The following is an 18,048-nucleotide window of genomic DNA, read 5'->3' on the forward strand; positions in this document are numbered from 1 at the left end:
GTGAACCATATCCTTCTGCTGGGACTCCTCTGGCTTTTAGTTGTCCAGAAGCAATTCCAATTTAGCTGTCTTGGTGTCCTCAAGAAATTAAGGGGAAAGTTGTTTTTCTAGTCAGTTCCAAGATGAATATCCAAAGGCCCCTATGTCTCTCTGCTAATTGCAGAGTAAGAAAAAATGTCTAGATACTTTTGAAATATTTTAGGCAGTTAAATTCTTAATAATAATTCTTTGCATGTAAGTAATGTGATGTGGAGGATACTACCATATCCCTAATTCTTTAAAAAATACATTATTGACAAAAAAATGTGTAGTATAATGCATAAATTTGATTCTGCAAACCCACATAAAACCAGTGGAATTTGCAGGAGTACAGAGAGTTATGCTTGAAGATTCTGATAAGGTAAAGCCCTTGGTTTGTTCCATTTTATGGAAACTGATGAATATTTGAAAGAGAGTATAATGCCCCAGGGGCTGCAGTTGTACTGCTAATGTTTTGAACTTTAAAAATAAAGTTACTGTGAAGTCAAACTGGAGTCCAGCTTAAGCAGCTACCAAAAAAAAAAAAAAAAAAAAAAAAAAAAAAAAAAAAAAAAAAAAAAAAAATCATCTTTGCTCAAAATGCTGTCATGAGGGAAGGGATAAAAAACCCTCCTAATCTCCCAGCTCATGGAATGTTTTTTCCTGTCATGAGAAAATACTTACACTGAGTTCAACCTCATTTTTTCAGATATCTTGGACACCTCCAGATCTTTTTGTCTCCTCTCATAGAATCATAGAACAGTTTGGGTTGGAAGGGGCCTTTACAAGTCATCTAGCCCATGCCCCTCTCACTGAGGAAAACCTGTTATTTCTGACAGTTCCTGGGCAATACAGAAATCTTTCTGATGGATGCTTCCTGTTTTGTTTTGTTGTTGAGGGTTTTTTTTTTTTTTAATATATTAAAGAAACACTAAAAAACCCTGCCAGAAACAAAACAAAAACAAACTTGCTTTATTCATGGAGCATTGTAGGAAACACAGAATTTTGACAGCCTACCTCTTTTCCCATCTTGTCCATGGTTCTCCAGAAGTTATTGTAATCCAGATAAACAAAGGGATTCCATGTTGAAGGGCAAATTTCTGTGATATTTTGTGACTTTCCCTGAAATGCACATAAAAACACAAGCAACTGAGATACAACAGAGCAGATCTTCATTACTCAAGAACACAACATTCTCAGAGTCATCACATGTTTGGCCTTTTGCTCCAAATGACCTGGCTGGGTTTTTGGTTTTTTTTCTTTTTTTTTCCTTTTTCTTTTTTCTTTTTTTTCCTACATATGAATGCAAGCAATGGAATGCATGTTGCTAAGTAGGAGGGATAAAAACAGCTGGACTGGCATTAAAAAGGACAATAACACCTTTTTATATTTACTATTCTGAAGGGGTGGGGAGGAGTACATTTTTTCTGAGCAGACTGTCAAATTCTGGGCTAAGGACACTCAAGCCATGGCCAAAGAGGTAATATTCCTTGTTCCTAAGCATCCTTCATTTTTACACTTAAATGAATCTACTATTTGCCTGCTGCTGAAACATGCATCCTGAAATTTGTGTGGGTCTCAAATTGAATGCATTTCAAACTATTTAAGCACCTTTATGGTACGTCTCACTTTAAAAGCAAACATACCTCTTTAATATTCCATGGAAGAAACCTAGCTTATAAAAAAAAGTCTGAACAGGAAGGTTTTGGCTGCTGAAAGAAAAATATCCTAGACTTGCAAAAATGGTGTCAGTAGTTACAATGTGTGTGACACAGAGTTGCAGCAGTGGCTGAAACTGTTATCATCTGAAACTGACTGTTTCAGATAATCCTGTGATATAATGATAAGAGAAACAATCTAGCAGCAGCTGCTTCTTTGTGATAACTTCAATCTGAAAGAGGACAGGCTAAGCAGGTAACATTTTCTCTTATTAATTTGCTTTGAACCTTCCCCCACCTAAGTCAGTGGTGAATTTCTCATCTCACCTCTCTGTTCTCTGCCCTTCCAGCTGTGTCAGAAGTTTGTGTGAGGATGCAGGGAACACTCTGAGCATGACAGGCAGGAGCTGTGGTGCTAAAGCAGTTTGCAACCTGCTTTTCAGTGCCATGGAGCCCGTGCCAGCCCATCACGCCTGGCAGGTGAGGGTCACAGACGAGAGAGGCTGCAGTGCTTCAAATGTAGGAAATGGGGACCCGGGGATAGAGGACACAAAGCAGGAGCCAAAGATGCCTTCCTCACACTTGTTGAGAGAGAATTTATTAATCTTCCACACTGATAATTGTGTATTTGTGTGTAAATATGGGTTTCTGATATTCTGCAGAACCTTTTTCACTGCAAAGATCATAACAAAGATAAAGGCTGCAAGGTGAAACTCAGAGATCATAGTGAGCTTTCAGACTTGGCAAAAGCAGTAAAATGCTGAAATTCCTACACTTTGGTGAACTTTTGTCAGCTCCAGGATAGCTACAGTAGGGGAGGCAAATGTATCTGGGTAAGGGACCACAGCAAGCCCTGGCTGACACTGCCCGGTCCTGTCTCCTCTGGAGCCCATCAGGTCACTCTGTGCTGTTCCTCCTCATCATCTTCAGCGAGGGCAGCAGCAAAGCCACTCTCCTGTTCCATCCAGACTCAAAAATTTCTGCTCTGGGCCAAGCAAAGCATCAGCTGGTTCAGCCTGAGATCCACAAGTTTAATGTTTTAAGGGTGTTTTGGTTTTTGTGGTTTTTTTTGTTTTTTTTTTTGGGGGGGGGGGGGGGTTGTTTGTTTGTTTGTTTGCTTGTTTTGTTTTTTTTTTCTTTTTTTTTTTTTTTAATTTCCACAAATGTTGCGCTTTCAAGTCAACAGGAAGTGGTTGGTTACCTCTGGATTTCTGGGTATGCAATCTCAATCTTGATACCACATACTTTTTTCACTCTTTTATCCCTATTTTGTTCTTTTTCAGACTTACACTGAAGGAAGGTGGCAGGGGGGATGCTGCTCCAGCCTTCTGCAAGTGCACACCTGCATGCAAAACATTTCTGCCATGGCAAGAGCAAAGTAAATGCTGCTGTGAACTCCCAGCGGGGAATCCTTGAAATGACACTGGCTCCTCCTTTCCCTTGAGGACAATTTCTCACTGCCAGGCTGCAGCACTGTGTTCAGCCACAGAAAAGAGGGCCAAACAGTGCATGCAAAGGGATATACTGCATCCTACAGCTTTTATTGCCATAAACTAATGCTGTATCCAACTAGGAAATACTGATACCAAGCAGTAGCACACTACGAATAATTTTGTTCTTATTGTGCAACATTTTGCTTTTTTAAAAGATCATCAAACATTGCTTCTCAAAATTAATTTATTGCTAGTCTTTTTATTCTGGCTGGGAACACAGGTGCCATCCACATTCCTTCCTTGACATGCTTTAACCCCAATAATTCTGTCCTTCAGCAGAGATGGGGTGCAATCCTGTCAGGCCACCCAAATCAGGATGAGAAGTTATTACTGCTGTTCTGTCCTGTTGATACTGCAGGGGGGCAAAGGAAAAAGATAAGCCTGTTCCAATCAGGAATAGCAGCAAAAGGTTCCCAGTTTTTCACTGTCCAGTGAAAATCTCTTTTCAAAAGTCTTTCTGATAAGTCACTGTGTTTGTACAGAGTGATGTAACTTGCAAACAGCTCTCCTATCCTTAGCTTAAAACATCTTTGGTCAATGGCATAGCCCAGGGAGATCAATGGGAATACATGTTTTATTCCCTGAGAACTACAAAATGCCAACTGGTGTAACTTGTTGCTCTCTTCTGCATGCAAAAAACCCACAACTTCAGTGGGACTGGAGCCCAATGTCAGGAAAAGCTGGGAAAATACAACAGTGCTAGCAGACCTGGAAGAGGTTAAGACTGAATTCAGAGAGGCTGAAACAGTTCACAGACACAGTGACCCTTGTGTGGTGGGGCTGTACCAATCAGAGATGGGATCAGAGGAAACCCAACTCTAGCAAATTCCAGGAAAGAAAATCCCATTTCCCATCAGGCAGCACAAGCCCAACAGCCTTAGACACATCAGTTCTCCAACTTTCTCTCTGGCTCAAGTATCTCCACAGCAGGGAGTAAATCCAGCCTGAGTGAGCTGGGCTGGTAAGTTATTAATTTGGTTTTAATATTGTCTCCCTGCTAGGCAGAAGAGCTCTGGCTGCAAGTTTCACAGAGGAGCTCACTGCAAACATGGGAGGTCTTGCAATATTCCATTTTTAAACAAATTTATAGTGTTCTGGATGTATCATTTTCAGAACTACTGTTTTCTTAACTGAAAGGCAAATAACCTACTGGCTTAGCTCCCATGCTAGCACACGGCTGCCTGACTGACCCACAGGGTTTATCTAACTCTTTTTTTCATTTCCTGCTGTGTCAAGTGGTTTCCTGCAGACCTCAGATCTGTCTGCTTGGATTAGTTACCCCACACCAATCCAAAGAAAACAAGATCCTCAAGCACCATCCCTCAGTGGTTAGAAAGAAGGCAGTGAGAGATGAGTTCTGCCAGGTCCCTTCCCTGTCCAGGGCTATGCTGGGGCTTGTAGCCAAAACTACAGGAATTAACCCCAAGCTGTGACACCACCCCAAGTTTCAAATAGTGCCAGAGGAGCAGACAATTTTGCCAGACTTGAGAAAGGCAAGTCTGTCTCCTGCCTGCTGTGCCAGGGCACACATCAGGAAGCACAGGAGGAGCATCCGCCATGCTCCAGAGCAGGGGTTGTGATTGCCTGGGCTGTGCCCAGCACAGATCAGCAGCTCCCCAAGGTGTGATCCCTCAGGTGAGAATCCTTCCCTGGTCCCCACTTCCAGCAGGTCTAGCCCTGGGAGCAGTGCTGGGCCTGGGGCTGTCTGATCCCTGCCTGAACAGCAAGATTGTGGTGATGTGCAGGGTCTTAGTCACAGACCCACCTGCTGCACCCTGAGCTCTTAATCTCAAGGCAGGATGAAGGAAAGAAAGGACTAGAGGGCTAATCTGAAGCACTGTATAGAAATCCTCATATTTTATCAAGTGCTCCCTCCCTCTGAAAATCATAATTCTTTATTAAGTAATATTATATATCCTGGAGCTGTGTGCTGCTGCCAGATATTGGAGGAGTACAGTTCCATGAGAAGGTTAACACCACACCAAGGCCCAATGCCTTTACTTTCTAGAGTCTTCTACTAAAAAGGTGAAAACAGCACAGAGCTTCAAGGACCTCTGTTAAAACAACAAGCTGTCTGCCAGCCCAGGGAAGGGAGAACTCCAGCACATCTGCCCTTTCTCATTCCAATAGCATTCTTGCTGAGCTATGGGACAGTAGCCACAAAGAAATTTAGCTGGAAAGAGGGCTCCTAACAAACACTTAAGTTTTAAGTTGCAGATTTACAAGGGCAGGATACAAAAAAAAATCCCGACTGACATTAAAGGAGTCCATGTTACCATGCTATCTGATGAGAAACAAGGAACAAATAAAAAAAAAAAAAAAGATAAACAATAGTTACATATTTGGATTTTCAAAGAAACTGTAACTACCAAGGAAACCTGCACCAACGAAGCAATTTGGTTATTAAAACTTGCAGTATGTGGAATTTTTCCATACACATATGGGAAAAATTCCTGTCACAGAAAAGAAGCTCATTAAATCCCTCTGGGGATTTTCACTTTCTCTTGGTTGCTTCCGCTGCTCGGATAAACCATTTTCCCACTTTCTCCCAGCTCAATCCAAGCAGTATCCTGGAAATCTTCAGAAAAAGCCGAGCTGAACCGATTGTTGAGGTAAAGAGAAGACCGAAAATCTCTTAATCCAAGGGTGCTGGAGATTACATACAGATGTCACAAACACAGCTAAAGCTGTGCTTGGTCATTGCTCAAAACACTTCCTCTCCCCTCTGACAAAACCACACAACATCGCAGACTTTGGAGAAAGCTCTTGGGAGGAGACCTTCCTGTCTGGCCCTGGCTCCACACTCCTGGACAGCCACCAGACAAACACCAGACAGCTGAGACACAAGGGGAGAAGATTTAATCAGACCTTTCAAACCTAAAAGGCAGCAGGTGGCCCATGGCTGATGGTGTATTAGCCCAAGAGGCTGAAAACATTCATCTTTCAGATTAATATTTAATTTCTGGTGGATATGATCCTTTAATATCAAATAATCTCTTTGCTAACACTTTCTGCCATCTAGGAAATACCCCAGCCACTCGTGTTCCTGGAGCATCTTTAATGAATGTGAGGGGTGCATCTGCAGCTGGGAGAGCATAAACCCCCACCTGCACCTCACCATCCAGCCTGGCAACAGTGTGCAGCAGGCAGGTAAAAGAGAGAAAGGTAAAAGAGCCCTGGGCATTGAGCAGCCCAGCCAACAGCCAGGACTGCACAGATGGAGTTTAATAAGCTTCTTCTAGAAGTGGGATATAAGAGAGGGTTCAACAATACATCCCTAAATCAAAGGGCATGGTGACTTCACAATGTCTCGAGGAAAAGAAAGGAGAAAAAGCTGTGGAAAACCTGAGGAAAATAAAATGAAAGAAAAGGGCTACAATCCACTGGAAGAGGATGTGGGAGAAAGGAGACCTACAGGAAGAAAAACATCATTATTATTCATCCAGTGCTTAAATCTGGGAGACCTTAAAGCCCCTTTGCTGTCACCCTGGTCCAACAATTACATCTCCCTTGGGACCCTGAGTAGCTCAGCAGGACCATGATGACAAATCCAGAACTGATCCATAGCCTGTGATCCAGCTGAATAGCTCATAATGCTGCCTCTTGCTTAGAAATATGCTTTCACTTCAAAGAAAACATACAAAATTACATGGTCATTAGCAGGGACGAGCATAATGCAATGTGGGACAATAAAAAGCTGCAGCTTTGGTGTCAAAATGGATTAAGGGCTCAAAGTAATGTAACTCATTAGAGCCTTTTATTTAACATAAAGAAGATAAGTGCCTTGTAGGATGCTGAGATATTCATGCCTGAGCTTAAATTAGAGTGGGACAAACATTCTGCTGGTACAAACCATCCCATCCCTCTTTCTGTAGAATTACATCAATTTTGCATGAGGGGGTGACAAGTAAGTTTTTTAGTATGATGAAGTGGCTGTGCAATTATTTAAGATGTGCCTGTTTTATGAGCATGGCATCAATCTGCCCAATAAGTAGTGCTTGCAGAACCAGATGGTAAAACTTTGCAGCGTGAACACATCGCTCTAATTCTTAGGAAAAAAAATGGGAAGGTAATAGAAATGAAACCAATTAAGGATCCATCACATAGGATGGTTTGTCTGTATCAAGTATGTTAACTGTGACTCACATAGGATTCAAGTTCTGCCAGAGTCTGTTAAGTGCCAAAACTAAAGAATATTTTTTTAAAAAATTGAAAGTGATGGTGTTTGCAAATTAAAATAATACTTTGAGTTATGGTTACTGACAGTCACATCTCACACCTATGAATCTTAAGCCTTTCTTTGTCCTTCTCCCTGCTGCTCTCACCCTGCACTGTTTTTGGCAGCAGGTCCTGGGTAGGACCTGTGCAAAAAAATCAGTGGGCTAAAGATCTGGCACAAGGGCTGGAAATCTGCTCTGAGGACAGGTTTCATTCCTGTTCACTTCAGCCACACCAGTACTTGGTCAAGAGTGGCCACCTGGACTCCTGCTGCCCCACATCTCAGAGGTGAAACTTTTGGTGACTCTTGGGAAGGGCTTGTGTGTCACCATTAGCTGGAGAGGGAAGCTCAGAATCTCAGATTAGATTATTAACTTCCAAACACCCATTTGTGAGATGAATCCCACTCTATGGAACTGGGAGAGATCTCATGTGAATCCAGTCATGTGGGCAACATATATTATCCTGCTCCCAGGCTAATTCCATAATACTGTTGTCCAGTATCATCATTCAATACTATCCATCAAAATTATTATTTTTTTTTAATTTAAATTTAGCTTTTATTTCTGAACAAATATTTCCTGAATTTCAGGCAAAACTTCTTTGGAGGGTATGATCACAAACAATGTGGCAAATACATCCCAGATTTTTTAGCTACTGTCAGCTGCATTTTCTGAACACTTTTAAAAAGAAGATAAGAACCATTTGTTGCACTCTCAACAAGTTAAAATAGAATAACAACACTTTGAGCAGGTGCTGTCTGGATTACTAAGGGTGAGTTTTAAATGAAACCCTTTTGATGACTGTCAGTAATTTCCAAGTTTCAGTGCTACCTTTGGGTACCTCAGCATAGAAATGCAATACTTACCCCTTTGTAATGGAACATGCGGCCCTCGACATACACTTTATAGTTCTCCACCCCCAGCTCTTTTGCCAGTCGCAGAATCCGGTTTTGGGTAGGTCCCACATAAGATCCACCTACATCTACATAATTCACTTTATCATTCTGTGAAAAAGAATACAGGAATCAGAAGCTGTGTAGGAAGCTCCCCAATACAAACATCTAGAAGCAGAAAGAATTGTTCCAAACTGAATGTGTATGGAATGTATGTGTATGATAGTCAGGAGGGATTTGTTCATGGGAAAGGTTGTTAAGCATTGAAATGGGCTGAACAGGGAGGTGGTGGAGTCACCACCCCTGGAGATGTTCAAGAAATTCACATTTCTTGTCATTGCAAAACATTTCTGCAGCTGAAACCACCTTCAGCATCAAGGCTTGTTTTCTCTCTCTAGATACCTGCTTAGACTTAATGCTGCAGGTGCTGAGCACTGCACTGCAGTTTTGCAGGAGATTAATCTCCTTTCCAGCATTGCACACCTCGGCTCCAGCTGCTGTCTGGGCAGGGACCCCCAGCCATGCCTGCCATGAAAGGTGCTCAATGCACCCCTCAGACCAGCACCCCACTCACTTGGGAAGTGGGAAGAAAGCAGAAGGGATGCACACTATTACAGCAGGCTGATCTCCCAAGACAGTAACTCTTAAACACTGTTTATAGTAAGTATTTTAAGTCTGGCATTCTCAGTGTCACAGAAGGATGGTGTTTATGTTCCATGTTTCACACACAATGATTTCTGCTGGAACACCACTGTTTATCTCTGGTTCCCCAGCAATGGCACCTGACATAATTTACACCTCCCTCAATTCCAGGGTGGGAAGCAGAGGTAATGTCTGTATTACATTACCATGTGCCATAAGTGACTCTTCATTTCTTTCATTTTTTTTTTTTTCTAATGGAAATCAAGATGCAATTCATTTTTAGAAGCAGAAGTGTTATTTCATATAATTTTAAGACATTTTAAAACATATGTCTGAGTCATAATGATGCCTAGTACTGCTCAGGCTGCTTCTTATAGTTATCATGTTCTAAGTTATCATGCTGTTAACTTAAGCTCAGGCTCTAAGTTATCATGCCTGTTACAGTATGCAAAGGGAGATGGGAAAAAGAGGGGAAATGCTCTGACATTCATGGTCCCAGATGATGGTTTTCAACACATTATTGAAGTCTACGTAGACAATATTAATTTTTCCCTCATCTACTAAGCCAGTCACTGCACCTTAGAAGGCTGTCAGGTTGGCCAAGCAGGGATTCTTCTTGGTGAGCACAAGCTGACTGATGACTTTTGGATTAGTTGCTCTGTCACCTTCTGAGGGATTGAGCTGAAGCTGTAGTTCCCTGGATCAAAATAATTGCAGTTCCCTGGGTCAAAATAACAGGAGTGACATCTGTCACATTGCAGACCAGCACAAGTGGGAGTCCTCACCTCATGCAGCACTTACCCTGATAGTGAATGTCCTTCCTCCCACTCTGTCCCGGGCCTCAAGGACCACCACGCTGACCCCAGCCTCAGACAGCAATTTGGCAGCTGACAAACCTATCAAAAAAAGAGAAAGTGCATTAAAGCCAGTGGCAGCAACCAGCCACATTCATGGTCAAAAACTGAACCAAAACTTCAAGGTCAGAGATTTCAATAGACTGTTCTCAAAAATCCCTGAGAGGAGTTAGGAGCTTTGCATGGTATCTCACCACAGAAATCCTGTGGCTGCTGTTTAGTTGTATTTAATAACCACTCACAGACTGAAGTTTCCTCCTTGGATTGGCATTTTGGCCTTTTAAAAGCAGCAAAACTTCAATTATTAAGGGACAGACACATATCCTACTCTTCATTTGTGCAGCCTATGGAAAGGCAGCACCCAGCCTGGGGGCCTTGCAGTGCCACAGTGACATCAACAATGCTCCTCTGCCACATCAGCTCTTGCTCCTCTGCTGTCCCTTGGCCTCATTCACATGCAGAAGGAAAGTCTGCTTCCCTGTCAGGATTCATTTTCAGCAATGCAGTTTGACCATGACAATCAAACAGGCTGCATGTAGATACTTTATAAGTGGAATTATGGTCTCAGCAAAAATCATCTAATTATGGGACTTTGTGATGGAGCCACTAGAGACAACTGAAAATTCAATAGGACAGGAGACCTCTTTGCTCCTGACAGATGTGAGCTGAAATTGTAAAAAGCAATCATGAGTTGGTGAAATCAGATTATGCCAGTGCCCTGCAGGCCAATTTGGCACTGAAGCATTGTTTCTTGGGAGTTGTTTCCCCTCCTTAAGTACACAAAAGGCAGCCCTATTGATCAGAACTTCCAAGTTACCCTGCAGGCAGGAGTAACAATATTACCCTCATGTTTATTACACTACCTTGAAATGTGATTAAAATCAACTTTTTGTGAGTCTACAAAGAAGGCATGTCTGAAAAGACCAGGGGAGAGGAATCATTCTGGGGAGAGTTAAATGTAGTCCTTTATTCTAAGGGCAATGCAGAATTGACCATAAACTCCTATGCATAGTATCTTTTAATGGGAAAGTGGAACACTATTCACTGGAAACCAGACCTGAGGAAATTCAAATGTCTTACATAGGCAGAAATTATATATATGATTTTCATACTCATCTAAAAGTAACTTTACACCCTTGCACCATATTCTTCAGATTGCTGCTGGAGCAAAATGATACTAAATTCTTCCATCTATTTAATAATTTAATTTTTTAGATTGCAAGCCATTTTTCAGTGGAGTGGATATCTTATAAATTGATCTAATTTATTTCAGTGATATTTTTTTTCCTCCATGAAACTCTAGAAACAATTTTTTTCTAGCTAATTCCTTAATCCATTGAGTGATGGTTTCTCTTCCTCCCCAACATAAATGTAGGAGATGTAGGAGACACAAATCTATGATGTTGAAAACACAAACTACAATATTTTCTTACAAATATATATTTTTTTATATGCAGAAAAATGAGATTTCAAGAGATACAGCAGGTTTTGTCACAAAATAGTGGATATCCTACACATATAAAATAATAGGCTGAATTCTCTATTCTGTATAAATACCACTGGACACTCAGACATGAGTGGGTCATTCTTTTGTAAGAAAGTTTACTGCAGATATACACGCCTTGAAAAAAATTGAACATGAAGCCAAAAGAAGTCCAGCCTAGGTATGAAAAAAAAAAATTAAATGCAAATCTTTGGTGCCTAAGACCATAATTTCATGCTGAATACAACAGCTCTATTCCTGCCACAGTAGTTTAGGAAGAATAATGGTTACAGTGGACTGAGTTGGAAGTTAAACTCACTACTGGATTATAGCTTAATTATGGGATGTATCCAAATAAAGAAGGGCTGCTAAGGGATGAAGAATGTGTTGTCTGAATGTGACTGAGGTTCTGTAACCTGTTTGCCTGTTAAATTGTACTTGTTCTCCAGACTTACAGACAGTTAAGTTTCACTACTGTTAACCCAATGGTCATCTGAGAAACTGGTCAAAAAAAAAAAAAAAAAAAAAAGAAAAAAAAAAAAAGAAGAAAAAGGCTGTGAAGCTTCATAAACTGGGAAACAAAACAGCAAGAAATACATTGAGACAGCAATGGCTTACTGGGAACTGGGAGAGGGCATGACTCACAAGTATAAACAATACAAAATATGTTTATTTAAGATTACTACTACACATTTATTTGCTGAAAGCATGGAAACTATTTTCTTTCAAAACAGAAGACTAGGAACAACATCCACACACAGCATCTCTATGTCTGTCTCCATCTCTATCTGTTGGACCCACCTCTTTAGCTCCATCCTGGTCAGACTGAAGTGTACCAGGTCCAGGTGCTTCCACAGGTTCATCTCACACACCCCACAGGTGATGAAGCCTCTGTGCTTTTTATACACAATTAACCTCTAAATTGACTGCATATTTACCCTTCATCTTCTCCATAACTTGAGTTTTCAAGACTTTTGTTGCTGTTCCCATATCCTGGACAGGACTGAACACCAGAGAGTGATTGATTGATGGGATAAGAAAGAGAGAGGAAGGAATGAGACCACCTCCCTTCCTGCTGCTTGCCTCATCCCTGCCTGCTCAGGAGCTATCCTCCCACTTCCTCTACATCATCTCCATCCCAGAGGACACCATGAACTTCAGCAACTCCCAGGGGGCAGGGAAGAAGCTGTGGATGCCCCATCCCTGGAAGTGCTCCAGGCCAGGCTGGATGGGGCTTTGAGCAACCCGGTCTAGTGGGAGGTGTCCCTGCCCACGGCAGGGGGTGGAATGAGATGGGCTTTAAGGTCCCTTCCGACCCAAACCATTCCTTACAGGCACACTATTCCAGGCCAAAGTGGGCTCAGTGCTCAGACCAGGCAATGCAAACACTCCAGTGCCTGCTGGTGTGACTCAGTGCAGACATTCCTGTCACAGCTGTGGCTGTGTCACCTCCACCTCCCCCGAGGGCAGCCCTGAGATAAAGCTGGAAACCACCCCAAATCACTGGATAAACTCCTTCCAGATATCCCCTAATTCCATGAATTAGAAATACACCACTTGCCTCAGCAAGATGGAAGAAGCCTGCCAAAAGCACGGCTCATTCGCAGCGTCTGGCTGTGGAAATTCACTTATTGTAAAATGAGAACAAACAAGGCCAGACATCCTCCATAAGGGTTTCTATGGAAATCTCACAAGCAGCTCCCCTCCTCTGAAGATGCCATGCAGGAAAGCTCTGTTCCTATTGATTTTGCAGTGCTATTAGGGACTCAGAATTGGTGCTGCTACAGATCATACTGTGGCTGCTTTCATGCCAGAAAATTGTCATAATGCTACCACAAGCAAAGCCCTTTGAAGTGCATCAAAACACTGCATATACAGTAAAAAAAAAAAAAAAAAAGAAAAGAAAAGAAAAAAGAAAAGAAAAGAAACTAAGATGAACTGATGCCAACAAGACACACCCCATGACTGAAACATAAGGATGCTGAACAATACTGAATTTTGTAATACAACAAAGCCCATCTCTACCTCACAGGAAAGAAAAGTTCAACTCCACAGGTAGTGAACAACACTGGGACTTAAGAGACTTGAACTTGATTCCAGAGGAGTCCTGTAATGTGGAAAATGGTTCCTTGTTCTGTAGGGAAGTGTTTATAAGTGTAGATTTATGAGAATAATTCCAAGTTGCCTCAGTATTTGGGGGTTGATACAGGGCATATGAGCAGAGATGAGTTCTGCAGCACAAACAGTGAGAGTTTTTAAAAAGTTAACTTTATTGGAAATGTCCTAGTGATTGTATACTAACAGTGTAGAGTTATACCTTTCAAAATCTAGGCTCTGTAAATACAGAAGATTCCTTCATAAAATCCTTATTAATCCACCCTACTGTACACAACATGGGATAGCCACATTGTGAGAAAGATGATTAACTCATTACTGCAGTGTTCTAGCAAGATTTAATTGAGAAAAAGGGGGAAAATCATTCTGTAAAATCCCTACATTTTTTCTGATCTTGAGTGGGGAAATAATTTTAAGAATTTTTTTGCTCATTTTTCCAATACACATCAGTAAAATAAGAGAATTGGAAATATATCATTATTAAAGTTCCAATGTGATTATTTTTACTGTTTCATTGATGGAAACCCCAACTTCTTCTAAACACAATTGAGTAATTAAACCTGGCAATGACCACCTTAAAATCAGCTCTCGTTTTTCCAGCTAGAAATCCCTTTGGCAAGTAAAAATTAACCTGTCAATGAGAGATGCAAAACATTTCTGCCATGACCATAGGGTAGAATTTCCCTTTCTCACCTCTTTATTTTTCTCCTGCAACCTTGATTACCCTTTCATTGGAATTTTTGTGTACATCACAGCATTTATTTAAGTATTAAAATACAGTTAAAATGCGCTCAGTTACATCAGTTTGACCAGAGGACCCACTAATGGGCAACAACACACAGAAAGCTGCGAATGAAAAAACTGTTTCCTTTCACTGACTTGAAGATTTTAAATTGCCACTGAAAATATAAAAAGACCCCAAGCCAACAGTGCTATTAATTCAGTAACAGCATCTTAAATCCACACAAAAGAGCAAGAATGCACAGTGTGGATCACAAGTCTACATTTATTTCTACTTCAGTGTTGCCTAATACCATAACATCACTAATTTTCTGCTTGTCAGAAACCCTGTTTTATCTTGCCATACTTTCTTTCATGTCCCTTCTTGTAGAATACTTGGTATTGGAGAGAGATTGAGTAAATGTATTTTGTCCTTTTCAGGTAAATCTATTTAATCTCTTTTTCATCATTATTTTTTTCCCTTCTAGGAAAAAAAAAATCCACTTGACTGAGCAAAGATCTTAACCAAAAGAGAATAAATATTTTGTATTACAGAGTACATTGTCCAAAGGAGAACAAGCCACTTACTGGTCTCAATGGCATCACTGTCTAAATGCTTTCTACAGATGCAAGCCTTGTTCTGAAGGGCACAAAGACAGTTTCTCATGGACAATGTTAGCAGAAATGCAGTGGGCAGGAAAAGGGAATTCTATCCCAAGGATTAATCCACTCCACACACACCCACTGGGATTTTTCATGTCCATAGCTCCTTGCAGTAAACTTTCCTTCCCCAAAGTAATGTCCTCCCCCAAAACAAAGGCAGAAAAACGTTAATGAGTATAAGCACAAGGTTGGAAATGCGACATCTTTCCTCCAATTAAAATGAGCAGTTAAAATTATGACAGTTTGATCCCACCTGCTAATGGAAACAACCATGGTAATTACACATGTTATGACTATTGACAATTTTTTTTAGTTAGTGTTGTGCAGAATAAATTCCTATTACCTAAATGGTGACTTTTAACTAAAAAAGAATGACAAAAAATGTTGCTGCTAACTTATGATCAATGTCATCACCACAAATACCAATAACATCAGTGCTGGTATTCCCAGAAAAGACATAATGCCTGTCCCATGCCTGGTTTTGTTATGTGAGGCCATTTTTAGCGATCTGTCCTAACTACTTGGCTGTTTCTTTTGCTTGTTGAGGCAAATAACACTCATAAGATTTCAACAGCAAAACAGCAGAACACATTATGAAGGAGGCAAATGGAAATTGGTACTTCTGCTTATTTGCAATTATTGTAGAAAGCATCCATTACACTTTGTACAGGATTCTGGGAGTTTTGTTCCTGCTGTAAATTTTTGCCATAATGACAGCTTGCTAGGAGTACATTGGGAACTCAGAGCTCTGTGAAATATTGTTATTTATTATTGCATCCCCAAAAATGGTCTTTAGGAATCTCTGTTACTAAATGACAACTTTATCACTGATTACCACCTTTCTAGTTGGATCTAGAAAGAAGGAAGGCAGGAACCAGGTAGATGGAACCCAGCACAGGGCAAATGCAAAGTGATAAACAGAGAATACATTTTATTAATCAAATATTACATTCCAATAGGTCAAATCCCAGGTAAATACAGAAGTAACAGTAGGGGGAAAAAAATATTGAAAACTACTCCAGATTTACACAGGTCAGGCTGATTCTATCTCACACCAACTGTGTGTTTGACAGTTTATCTGACACCAACACCCACCAGCAGCTTGGCACGCTGTCAAAACAAACAGGGCAGTGTACAACAGAAGTTGTGCTGCCAGGATGGCAATCAAGGAAAATCTGCATTTCCTCATTATTCAGTCTTTCACTCAGAGCCCACAGCCAAGGCGTAGGTAGCTCGAGGGGTAAGGCTGTCGATCACACACTGTGGAGCTGGAGATGCCAACACAGAGTGCCTTTCCACAGAGAGAAAAACAAAACTGTCTTAATAATATATCATATGTTTTATTTCTATATAAAGGCTAATCACTACTATTTTTACATCCCAGCTTTTCCTACTATTTGTGGCCCTTGGAATCCTCCATAAGTGCAGCAGAAAACAGTGCTGTTTCCTGCACATGGCTGGGAAATCTCAGCTTTGATTTTGTAGAACAACACAATCTCCTCTTTTCTAGATAAAAACAAACATATTTTTCTGTGGAAATAAAAACTATCCATGTCAGCAAATCATAGTCTTAAGTGTCAGATTCAATTATGTCTGGTTTTCTCTTGTGTTTTGTACTTGTAACACAACGTGCTGAAATTTCTTCCAAACCATATTTCCATACAAGATTTTTTTGACTTCTCTGCTTCTGGACATACTTCTCCATATCTGCTGCCTCTCTGGTTTGCATTATGTAGACAAACATTTTTAATTCTCCATGTAGTCTTCTGATAAATTGGCTTCCACATGAGGTAAGGCTGGCACATGAATATACTCCCATGAAAAAAAGTTAAGGTATTTTGCTTCCATTCTTCTTTTTATTTTTTTTTTTCTTTCCAAATTTGGAACTATTTAAGCTTGAATTTTCAGGGTGTATTTTTCAGGGTGTGTTTTTTTGTGATTCTTTTCTGCTGGAAAATCTTGGTCAAAATTGACTGTCTGTTTCTAAATGCCTAGGGAAAACATATTCTTTGATTTTGAAAAATCATGCCCTTTTTTAATGCCTGTTTTGGAAGTTGCAGCAGCAACTTGAAATTTGGCAGGGTAGAGTCAACATAGCACATTTTGTTATCCATGTGAAAATATGCCCCAATAAGGTCAGTTAGAAAGTTTTGAGAAATTACAGAAGTCATTCTCAGATCTGACAAGCTGAAGTATCTGAGGCTTCTGTCAAAACTCTCTGAGCACTTAATGCTGTCCAGTTGTTCATGAGCAGTGCCTGAGGAGTGACTGAGCACCCAGGCCCTCCTTACATTTTGTGCCATCAGCTTGCTGGGTTTCAACAAACACACAATCAAGTAAAACCAATCATGTCAAAATCAATCCAAAACAGCACTCTTCACTTCAGTAGAAAACCCTATAAATAGAAAATGGGAGCAATATTTGAGCCATAGAAATAAAAACTCCCTGTGGGTATGGGGAAAGTCTTTAACTTCAGGCACCAGTTTATTTAATATGCTTGGGTATAAAAGGCTATAATCAATATTAACTGTATTACAGGGGACATTATCTATTAAGAGTGACACAAACACGTGCCTGGGGCTTTTACTGGCCACAACCCACATTTTTAACATGCAAGCCCAAGTGGAAAGAGGAATCTATCCCAACCTCTGCAGCTCCCTCTCTACAGGGTGCAAAGGCACTCGCTGATGCAGCCTGGACAGTTTGAGTACAATTCCATGGGGTACAGCAGGAAAATTCCAGAGGTAGAAGCCACCCAAGCAGAGATTTCTTCCAAAAGCTTTTTCTTCCCAAAGCACTCCTTGCAGAAGCTCCCTCCACCTCTAGACTGCAGCTCCCTACAGGCAGAGGGGATTCTGTGTCCCTGGAATGACCACATTGTGGTATGCATGCAGAGGCCAGGAGCAGGGATGAGCAGAACACGTTCAGAAATTCATTGTCCAGAAATTCATTGTCCAGGACCATGCTTTGATTTGAGAAACAGACAAATCCAGAGCTGCCTGTCAGGATTTGAGCTTCATTTCACAAATACTGGACAAATAGTTTTAAAAGCCACACCATCACTGCTGGGATGTTCACACTTAATAGAACAAGCACCTTGCTTATACCTCATACAGATTTCATGTATTTGCTTATACCTCATACAGATTTCATGTATTTGTAGTAAAGAGCTAGTTTATCTCAGAGTTTCCTATCCTTTCCTGCAAGCACCAGGTAATGAGTATTTAAAATACAATAAAAGGAGAGGAGAGAGAAATCTCACCAGGTAAGTCAACTGCAAATTCAATTT

The 18,048-nt window shown here is 40.8% G+C and overlaps 1 protein-coding gene across 2 annotated transcripts in view; it reads right to left on the bottom strand.

Annotated features, from left to right (window-relative positions):
* The window catches only part of LOC128803902 (amine oxidase [flavin-containing] A-like), a 34,265-nt gene that overhangs the window by 14,239 nt on the left and 1,978 nt on the right, over positions 1-18,048 (bottom strand). Inside the window, exons 1-4 of one of the 2 annotated variants that reach the window (XM_053971237.1) lie at positions 9,726-9,791; positions 9,503-9,645; positions 8,256-8,393; positions 1,036-1,140 (exon numbers count right to left, since the gene is read on the bottom strand). In XM_053971237.1, the coding sequence (XP_053827212.1) occupies positions 1,036-1,140; positions 8,256-8,273 (123 nt within the window). In that variant the 5' untranslated portion in view covers positions 8,274-8,393; positions 9,503-9,645; positions 9,726-9,791. Of the gene's footprint in view, positions 1-1,035; positions 1,141-8,255; positions 8,394-9,502; positions 9,646-9,725; positions 9,821-18,048 lie in introns of those variants that run through there. The other variant, XM_053971236.1, reaches the window with a different exon arrangement.

The sequence above is a fragment of the Vidua macroura genome, chromosome 2 (genome assembly GCF_024509145.1).
Source record: "Vidua macroura isolate BioBank_ID:100142 chromosome 2, ASM2450914v1, whole genome shotgun sequence".
Taxonomy (NCBI): Eukaryota; Metazoa; Chordata; class Aves; order Passeriformes; family Viduidae; genus Vidua; species Vidua macroura.